The sequence below is a fragment of the Quercus robur genome, chromosome 9 (genome assembly GCF_932294415.1).
Source record: "Quercus robur chromosome 9, dhQueRobu3.1, whole genome shotgun sequence".
In the NCBI taxonomy this organism is placed as follows: domain Eukaryota; kingdom Viridiplantae; phylum Streptophyta; class Magnoliopsida; order Fagales; family Fagaceae; genus Quercus; species Quercus robur.
Genome location: NC_065542.1, coordinates 19576989 through 19587349, shown reverse-complemented (window position 1 = coordinate 19587349; position 10361 = coordinate 19576989). Strand labels below are relative to the sequence as shown.

At 35.7% G+C, this 10361-nt stretch overlaps 2 protein-coding genes across 3 annotated transcripts; one reads left to right on the top strand and one right to left on the bottom strand.

Moving 5' to 3' along the window:
* Positions 1-1348: 1348 nt before the first annotated feature.
* On the bottom strand, positions 1349-2041 carry LOC126700813 (uncharacterized). Its single transcript, XM_050398996.1, has one exon. The coding sequence runs from the start codon at positions 2039-2041 to the stop codon at positions 1349-1351; it is 693 nt and encodes a 230-aa protein (XP_050254953.1).
* Positions 2042-3394: 1353 nt separating this feature from the next.
* Positions 3395-6930, top strand: LOC126699328 (cytosolic Fe-S cluster assembly factor NBP35-like). Of its 2 annotated transcripts, none has more exons than XM_050397078.1 (3): positions 3395-3595; positions 3733-3834; positions 5891-6930. In XM_050397078.1, the coding sequence occupies exons 1-3, from the start codon at positions 3559-3561 to the stop codon at positions 6757-6759; spliced, it is 1008 nt and encodes a 335-aa protein (XP_050253035.1). In that variant the 5' UTR covers positions 3395-3558; the 3' UTR covers positions 6760-6930. The 2 variants fall into 2 exon arrangements, with proteins under 2 accessions (XP_050253035.1, XP_050253034.1); XM_050397077.1 differs by having other exon boundaries at positions 3397-3595; positions 5831-6930.
* Positions 6931-10361: the final 3431 nt, after the last annotated feature.

The following is a 10361-nucleotide window of genomic DNA, read 5'->3' as shown; positions in this document are numbered from 1 at the left end:
GAAATTTTTGTGGTTGTTTGGGTCTTTTAGAATAGTGGGTTTTGTACAGTAGAAGGAAAACAAATTTTCGTACAATAATATTTTAAACTTATGAGGCTATGAGGTCTGCTACATGATTTAGAGAAGTTTTTTTTTTTTTTTTTTTTTTTTGTTTTTTGGTTATATTTAGTTTGGTCTTCTTAAGAAAAATTTCTAGCTTAGCCACTTTTTGACAATCAATAATCATATGCTAATACATGCATTAGCAATGATAAAGATTTTGAAAAATAAAAAACAAGATCTTATAGAATGCACTGTTTATTTCTTTTAATATGTTTTTTTATTATTCACTTTTTTCTAAGTACATATGGCTTTCAATTGCATGTCCAATACCACCAGGTGAGTTGAGTTGGATGGTACCTCCTCATGCCTTCAATGCATGGAAAACACGAAAAACTCAATTAGTGTCCAGAGTCATAGATTATATTGATAGCCCCAAGGCTTAGCCCTTCCCATACGGCTTCACTGATTTATTTTTTAGAAGGAAATCTGGCATACCTGCGAGTGAGTTGAGTTAAATAGTACCTCCTTAGTCATCCAGTGGAATGGAGTTGTTTCCATATAATCTATTTCCATGCATCTGCGTTAGAATGATCCTTAGATGAGAGCCGAGTTGGTTGTTTCCTGGGGGTGATAGATGGATTGACGTTCAAATAATGGTAGATGAAGCTCGGATCCACCCCCGGAGCTTCGTAGGCATTCCAAGCGAACACGTCAACGTTCCTCTTGAGAAACTTTACCAGCTTTTCTTTCTCCTGAGACGGTAGCTAAGACCCAACCTGAAAAAACTTCTCCCGGTCATCACCCACGGCAAATTTCTCTAAATCCTCATTACCCGGGAAGGATGAAAACCAGTTCTCCCAGGTGCAGCAAAAATGACATTGATTGTGCCTAACGGGGGCCTTGAAGAAGCGTTCCCCTGAGCCCCTAGCCTTGATTGGTCTCCTTGCTCGTTAGGACGATATAAAAACTGTTGTAACCTTCCCTTTCTAACTAGCTGCTCCAGATGGTTCCACATAGTTCTGCAGTCCCTAGTGATATGCCCCCGCTCCTGGTGGTATTGGCAATGAAGGCTTTGATTGCGCCTCAAGGGGTTTCCACTCATTTTGTTTGGTTACTTGAAGTATGACTCATTCTTGATCTTCTCCAAGACTTGATGTATTGGCTCCCGAAATACCCCGTTTACCACTTAAGGAGCTGTAGGCCCAGATTACCCAGCGAAATCCCTCTAGGGTCTGTTATTGTTGTAGCGGTCTGACTTGAAATCCCTCCTCTCTTGAGGGATAACCTTACCATTTCCCTTGTCTTGCTATTGGTCCTCATCAACCCTTTTATACTTATCAATTCGATCCATGAGATGGCGTACATTAGTAACGGGCTTCCCAGTCAAAGACTTCCTTAAGCCATGCTCAGTAGGTAGGCCGATCTTGAAAGTCTTGATGGTCACGACATTAAAGTCACCATCTATCTCATTGAATATCTCCCAATATTTGTCCGAATATGTTTTCAGGGTCTCCCCTTCTCTCATGGATAGAGATAATAAAGAATCTAAGGGCAGAGGAACCCTGTTGCACGTAATAAAGCGGGATCCAAACGCCTGAGTGAGTTCCTTAAAAGAATCAATGGAACCTGCACCCAGACCATCAAACCATCTCATCCCCACAGGCCCTAAGCTAGATGGGAACACCATGCACATCAAGGCTTCGTTCTTGGAGTGCATAGCCATTCTCTGATTGAAGTGGCTAACATGCTCTACAGGGTCTGTTCGACCATTGTACATGGTGAACGTGGGCTGAGTGAACCGCCGAGGAAGTCTCCCTCCCTCAATCCTGCGCGTGAAAGGTGATCTAGAAATTTGGTTGAGTGCTCTACTCATAGCGTCATTTCCCAGGCCTCTCGAAGATGAATTTCTGTTTCTGCGCTCATGATGGTGGTCTTCATCATACGAGAAAGATAGGAGAAGTCCTTGATCTGCGTCTATAGCTATCATCCTTTTCACCATCGAAAGAGAAGTTAGAATTGGTGATTAGCTAATTCTTTTAATGTGATTATTATCAATGTATTAGTGATTGAAAGATGATAATATATATTTTATGAATGAGGATGTTAATATATATATATATATATATCTGTGTGTGTATATGTTGGATAATTAGCTTTCGGATAAGCTTGAACATATTAGTAGGGGTATGCATAGGTCGGGTTGAGGGGATTTTTTGATCCAACCCACCATGGTGGGTTAAGAAAAAATCTAACCTAACCCAACCCATCACAAGGGTTCAATCCAATCCAACCCAACCTACATGGATCGAGTTGGGTCGAGTTGAACCCATGAATTGGGTATTTTTATTTATTTATTTTATTACTATTATTATTAAAATGAGCAATATATATATCCCACTTGCCACCTATTTTTTTTTTTTTTTTTTTGAGATAAACTAATTGCTAAACACACACATACACACATTTTAATGACATTCTCTCACCAAGTTCAAATACATTACTTAACCCAAAGTACCACTACAAGAGAGCCTACTTGCCACTTGCCACTTGAGTTGATAAACAAAATATATATCCCAACTCAGATATAAACAAATAAGAGTGGAGTGGGAGAGTGGGAATGAGAGGTAGCATTGAGAGAATTGAGTCTTAGAGCATTAGTATTGGTGGTGCTAAAAAGTCATATTGCTATTTTTAGCACCGCCAATACAAAAAAGCATGTTGCAATGGTGGTGCCATAGCTAAAACTTTTTAGTTTCTTGCTACAGTGCATAGCCATCTATAGCTGTGCATTGTAGCAAAAAAGCTAAAAAAAATTTTATTTTATTACACTTCCACGCTCTCTTTCTCCCTTGCACACTCATATTTTTTTTTTCCTTACGCGCTATTTTTTCAGCTAATGACTCTTAACTCTCTTCAGTTTTTAGATTTGATATGTTGGATTGTTTTATGGGTTTTGCAAATTGGAATTTTGTGAATTTTTTTGCAAATTTGTGTGTTAGTGTGTTCAGATGGGAAGAAAAATATAAGGCCAAACCCACTGCAATAGTGGTTGTGATGGTTGTTTATTGTAGTGGATATATTATTTTATTATGTTGAAAGTTAAAATAAAACCACTGATGTAGGGTGTTTTGTAAAGTGAGAAGGTAAAATAAATAAAATAATTTTTTGTGGTGCCAAATAGTTAAATTTATGGCTCCACAAATGTGGATGCTCTTATATAGAAAAAGCCGAATAGAAGAAAAAATTTAAATAAAAAAAAATGATTGATTATATATTATATTTTTAAATATATATATATATATATATTAAATATATATAATTTAAATCTTAAATATATAGATGGGCTCTCGTGGGGAGGGAAGTGATCCGATTCAACCGCCATACAGAGAGCCGCAACCCGAAGATAAATAAACGCGCTTCTAACCCTATGTTGGTCTCTCTCCTTTCTCATATAAAAGGCCATAGCAAAGTAAAAAAGAATACAGAAAAAGCAGAAGCAGCAAAATTAAGTCGACCATGGCGAACGGTGATATTCCTGAAGATGCCAATGGGCGTAAGATTTTCCCTCTTGGGTTTTGTTTTTTTTTTTCTCATCTCCTTAAACTTTCCAAAATCACTGGGTTTTGTCAAATGGGGTAGAATAAAAAATTTATTCTTACTTTTGTGTTTTTTTGTTTATGTTTGATTCAGATTGCCCTGGTACCCAATCAGATTCGGCAGGAAAATCTGACGCTTGTCAAGGTTGTCCTAATCAAGAAGCTTGTGCCACTGCCCCAAAAGGCCCTGACGCAGGTTTTCTACCTCTTTAATTTTTTTCCCAGCTCTCTAAAATTCTTAATTTTGTTTTTGTTTATGTTGTTGTTGTGGTGGTTATTTTATGTTTTACCAGTTGTTCGTGGAGTAATTCTGATTTTCCTAGGTCATATTGTCTGAAATTTGAGTTTTTGAAAATTTTTAATTTGTTATCTTTGTGTGCTGTACAAGTTTGGTTTTAGTGTTATTGAGACTATGGCTTGTTAGGTTGCGATTGTATAAGCTGTTGCAAAATGGCATTTTGGGTCTAAAATGAGCGGTGTTTTGGGTTTTAAAAAGTGTTTTTAGGCTCCAGACTCTTATTGTCTCATGCTAAACTTGGAGTTCTAGAGTAGTAGTGTATATGTATTATAGCAACAGGCACGTTTGTTGTTGCTTGTTAACTTAGAACACACTTAGCTAGGAAAGAACCCTACTGTGGAACAAGTTGTGTAGAAGATTACATGTGAATGAATGAAAGGGGAAAGAGGAAGTTATGGTTTAGAACATCTATTGGTGTGTTTATTTATTAGGATTGGTTTCCATTATTTGCAAAACTAGGTGAACTTATTCCAATGGAGGCTAAAACTGCCATGTTTGGTAGCCCAGAACTAGGGAATCAGAATGCTGTTTCAATAGCATCAACTGCATTGCAGTTATATGATTATAGCTTGAACAAAAAAGGTATAGAATTTTACCCTCCACAATCAAATAAAGATTAGCTCAAAGCAATCACGTTGCCCATCAAATCACAGAAAGCTCATTGAAGCACACAACTTCAACCAGCATTAATAATATTTTTGATAGGTAATAATAACTTTACTTCATGTACAATGAACACAAAGAAGGCAATGGCTCACATTAATTCTGGTGTCCCCATTCCATGTTTTCCCTCGACACCCACAACAACTCTAATTGGTTTGAAAAATTAGAGAGGGAAACCGTCTCTATCTTAATTAAGAGAATCGTTACAGTAGAAACCATCCTCCATAAAGATTACAATGAGTGGGTATGGTGAAACCACCAAATCAGAAAGAACCCTCTTCTAAATGACCTTCAAAACATGCAAATATATTATATAGTATACCCATCAATGACCCCCTACAAAAGCCCGAATAGCTCAATCTGTAATGAAATTTTCCATTAATCACTATCCCATTTTGTCCCGCCAATGTATCAACTACCATCACTAACTTTCAGTACCTATACATCAAACAACCATGTAAACCAACTGCTGATGTCATTTTTATTTAACAATCTTTAAAGGGTATCTTCTTACATTGGTTAAGTTTCACTGCCTATATAGTATATTCCAAACAAGCATATAATTAAACAAAGACTATATATTGAATTGTCCGTTTACTAAGAAGAAAGAGAGGAAATTACTATGAATTTGACGACTCTGGACAAAATATTTTGAGGTGTGACAATGACAAGTAACAGTTAAAAGAAATCTTGAAATTTTCTGTTAAACACAAAGGAGAAAGACAGATTCATCTTACTCTTTGAAAAGAAAAGGAGGGAGTTGAGAAGGTATGCAGAGCGAGCTCTATTAAAAAATTGACTTATTTAAGTTCCTGCATTGCTAGTTTCCTTTATCCTGGCAGCTAGGCATGGTTTCAGTTATCCTTTGATATTACAAGCAATTCATCAACTGCCAGTCAAATAGATGTCTTTTTCTTTTTGCTCCTTTTTCCCTGAAAAGGTGTTTGCTGATGATGAACATTAATTTATTTCATTTACTTGTTTTACTGAACATACCCTTAGACCAAAAACTTCAAAATTAAAACTAAGTGAAAATTCCAAAAAGAGCAATCACTCTCTGGGGCTTGCAGCCCAAAACGAATGGCAAAAGTTTGGATTAATTATTCAAGGATGGTGTTTCATTTATGCATAACATGTTTTAAGTGTGACTAACACTCTTTTAGTTAATATTCTGCAAACATATTTTATGACTCAGATGTAGTCTTAATGTTCTATACGCATGTTTCTGCAGACTTGGTTGTCATTGCAGAAAGGATGGCTAATGTAAAGCATAAGATATTTGTTTTATCAGGGAAGGGTGGAGTTGGCAAGAGCACATTCTCTGCCCAACTTTCATTCGCCCTAGCAGCTATGGACTTCCAGGTAGGTCTACTTGACGTTGACATTTGTGGCCCAAGCATCCCAAAGATGCTTGGCCTAGAAGGTCAAGGAATCCACAAGAGCAACCTCGGCTGGTCTCCTGTCTATGTTGATGGTAATATCGGGGTCATATCAATTGGATTCTTGCTTCCTGGTCCTGATGAAGCCGTCATATGGAGGGGCCCTCGCAAGACTGGGCTCATCAAGAATTTTCTGAAGGATGTGTACTGGAATGAACTTGATTTTTTGGTTGTTGATGCTCCTCCCGGGACCTCAGATGAGCACATCTCAATTGTTCAATGCCTTGAGGCTACTGGAATAGATGGTGCAATTATTGTCACCACTCCGCAGCAAGTCTCCTTGATTGATGTGCGAAAAGAAATCACTTTCTGCAAAAAAGTTGGAGTTAAGGTTCTTGGGGTTGTTGAGAACATGAGTGGCTTGTGCCAGCCGTTGATGGATTTCAAGTTTATGAGGATGACAGAGATAGGTGAACATATAGATATTTCGGAGTGGGTTAGGGAATATCTTAGAGAGAAAGCACCAGGACTTCAAAATTTGATTGCTTGCAGTGAAGTGTTTGATAGTAGCAGTGGTGGTGCAGAAAAAATGTGCAGGGAAATGGATGTGCCTTTTCTTGGGAAGGTGCCATTGGACCCACAGCTTTGTAAGGCTGCTGAAGAAGGTAGATCCTGCTTCATTGATAATAAATGCCAGTTGAGCGCTCCTGCACTGAAGATCATCATAGAAAAACTGATTGAAAATAATGGATTCTCAAGAATGTTGGTAGATAGTGCATAGGCTGTTAGCTTCAGCTTGTGGTCCTTATGTGGATCAAAATTTTGTGTTTTTCTGTCCCCTTTTCTGTTTAATGATATCATGGATTCTTTAGCTTGTGGCTTTTGGATTACTCGGCTTATATGTATTTATTCAAAACATGGTGGCTACGTGAATATAATGATATTTAACCTCTGGAGTTTTGTGGCCGTACGTTCTGCATAGTCCTTGGATATGTTTTGAAGTGATTTGGGATAATCTCTCTGCTGCATACACCAAAAGCATTTGTTCTCACTTCAAAGGTTCTTCTAAAATGCAAGCAGCAATCATCTTTAATCATCCTTAATCAAAGGATAAACCCTTGTATCAGCCACGATGATGGTTCCAGACCATATTAGAATGGACATTAGTTTCTAAATTTAGAGGCCTACAATGATTAAAAGACACTCTGCTCTGATGTCCGATTGTGATGAGTTGATTCTTAACAAAAATAGATGTATGAGACACTTGTAATATAGTTATCGTCTTCTCCCATAAGGCCAACTGCTTTGTTTCTAATGGGCTTTGTTTAAGGCATAAGGTTGGATTCTAACTCAAGTGGCTGAATCCAACTCATACTCAAAACACTTACAAGATGTAAAGAATCCTAATTAATTAAGGAAGAAGCTGATTGGAGTAAAAAAAAAGAAAGTCAATTTGGAATCAGGATTTTTCTGCATATGTCTCAGTATTTCAAGCATAATTCTCAGATCAGATATCATATTATAATGATTCAAGTTAGGATGGAAAGCTAACTCAAAGGTTTACAACTTTGTAGTTAACGGAAAGCCCAGATTCTCAATTCTACTAGGCCGAAATTACCCCCACAACATGGGCCTGAAAATCTGACGAATTTCCCAATACGAATTTCCTTATTCTTTTAGGGTTTGCTCCTTGTCCAGACTTGTATGAGGAGTGTGTTCTTTTATATAAAGGCATTAGGTCAGTTTGTGGGTAGAAAAAAAAAAAGAATAGAAAGATGAGAGAGGCTGAGAATTGTTACTCTTGTAGAAGGAAATAAATAATAATCTTTGTATCCAATTGTTAATGCACAAAATAAAAATATTAATTATCTAATGTACAACAACTCTGCCCATGGGAGCATGAATCAGTCAAGATAAACAGGGTCCTTTAGAGGGGTGGTCTCCACCTCTGGAACAAAGTTATCAAAGTATGGTTTTAATTAAGTTTTAACCTTTGGCCATTAACCTTGAAAACACTGCCATTATTTGGATTCTCAATCTCAATGGCCCTATGTGGAAAAACAGTTTTAACAATGTAAGGACCAAACCATTGAGATTTAAATTTCCCTAGAAACAAATTTAGCCTCAAATTATAAAATTTTTTTTAGACGGTTTAAAAGAATTCCTCATTGTATTCTTATCATGAAAAGCTTTCATTCTTTCTTTATAAATTCTAGCATTGTCATTGACATCATTCCTTATTTCCGCAAGTTCATTCAAGTGCAACTTGCATTGAACAAGAGCTTTCTCTAAATTAAAATTCATAAGTTTAATAGCCCAATAAGCTTTTTAGTTTATTCTCAAGTTCCACAGGCAAGTGACAAGCTTTCCTATAGACAAGTCCATAGGGTGACATACCAATTAGTGCATCAATTAGCCTGAGAGACCAATCTTTGTAGCTTGGGTTAACCATTTTTTTTACAATCCTTTTTATTTCCCGATTAGATACATCAAGTTGACCACTTGTTTGTGGATGGTAAGGAGTAGCAACCATATGTTCTCCTAACACATTCAACAAATATTTTTCCTAATTTTGATTTAATTGTGCAAATATCACAATAGGAAAAGTCTCATCTTGAACAAAATAAGCATATTTCAATCTAGAAGGCATATACCCACTGTTTTGAAAATTGGACCAGACAGTTCAATTGATTGAGCTGGAAACCGAACAGGTAAAACCCAGAATAACAAGCATAGAATTGGTCAAGAGCTGGGAAAAACAAGAAAACTGGTCTCTTTTTTGGTTCTTTGACCGTTTCACCAAAGCAAAAACCAAAAGATATTTTCTATATATATTATAAAGTTCAATTCCAAAACTAAAGGATACATGTTACAATGACACTTATCACATTTCAAAGCACACTACAATGACATGTGCTATCTTCCTATATTTAATTGGTATGATATAAATAAACACTACTACGTGTCAAAAAATTATTTCTACATGTCAATATATTGCCATTATACTAGACACGTTGCATATAATTTAAAATTTTGAATGAAATAAATGCATTTTTTTTAGTATGGTATTTAAGTTCACATTTTTATTCTTATTTATGACCATTAATTTTTAATATGTCATTTGCCTATTTATTTTCCTAATCATTCCCCTTCCATAGGCTATTTAAGTATTTTGTTCTTAAAAAAGGTAATTTGTTGAATAAATACTTTTATTGAGTGATATATGTGAATCTAATTATCTATTAAAAATTAAAAAAAAAATATTTTGAAACCATAACTAATTACATCAAAATTAGAAAATAAGCCTAAAAATCTTTTTTTCTTTTGAACTTTTTCAACACATGAAATTAAAATTTTACACATATAACAATAAAATGTATACAACATTCTCCTAACTTTTAGCTTTTGATATTTTTTCTTTGACACAGGTATACACACACATCACATCACATCATTATTTTAGTAATTATAATTATATTTTCTTCAATTATCTACATGTATAATGTTTCATCATCTTCCCCAACTTTTCATCTATTTCATCCTTTCTTTTTTTGCGAATAATTTTATTTTCCCTCTTCCCCTTTATATTTTTAGATATAAATATGTTCCCTCTTTATCCATGTTATAACTAACAACTTTAGGGATTTCGATATGAAATTTGTTTCACAATTGCAATTTTGTTTTTGTTCTCCACTATTAGAGGTACCTCTCTCTCTCTCTCAAATACATTTTGTTATTAATTTTTGACCTTATTCTCTAACTTGCTTTAATGATTTTCATTTTATATATTATTTTTTGTATATGGAATTCATGATTGAATGAAATTCAAGATTCAAAAGTTATTATTTTGATATTAATAAAAATATTTTTTCGTTTGGTGTGTTGATTAGTGGATTTTTTTTTTTGTTCCTAAAAAGCTCTCTTATGTCTTCTACTGGTGCTATTCTTTGAAGAATCTCAAGATCCGGTATTGTAGAAGTTGCTGCCTTCTCTTGTCATCAAAGGTGTTGATGATCTAAACCTTCAAGGGTGGTCTTGGAGTCACAAACAGGAGAGTTTGTGTTTCTAAACCTTTGAGTGGGATCTCAAAGTCACGAACGGGGGTGTTTGTGTTTTGCAAAGGCCAAAGAAAGAAGGAGTCCGTGGATTCGGAGCTTGCACGTGGTCGTGTCAGTAAGTTCTACTGGTTGGTAGCAATAAGAAGTCAAGCGTGGGGGCTTGTAAGTCTTATTGTATGAACTTCGATTCTTTCAAAATAGTGGATTCAAGTTTACCTTGAGGATAGTTAGGTCAAATCCTCCCCAGGTTTTTACCGGTTTGGTTTCCTAGGTGATCATATCTTGTGTTATTTATTTTTCGCTGCTTTGCATGATTTGATCTTTA

What these genes read in the sequence shown, in the direction of transcription:
- LOC126700813 (XM_050398996.1), bottom strand. Translation starts at nt 2,041, where the DNA reads ATGGTGAAAAGGATGATAGCTATAGACGCAGATCAAGGACTTCTCCTA.
- LOC126699328 (XM_050397077.1), top strand. Translation starts at nt 3,559, where the DNA reads ATGGCGAACGGTGATATTCCTGAAGATGCCAATGGGC. An exon ending in TCCTGAAGATGCCAATGGGC is followed by an intron (nt 3,596 to 3,732) that starts GTAAGATTTTCC and finishes TGTTTGATTCAG; the next exon opens with ATTGCCCTGGTACCCAATCA. An exon ending in CCCAAAAGGCCCTGACGCAG is followed by an intron (nt 3,835 to 5,830) that starts GTTTTCTACCTC and finishes ATGTTTCTGCAG; the next exon opens with ACTTGGTTGTCATTGCAGAA.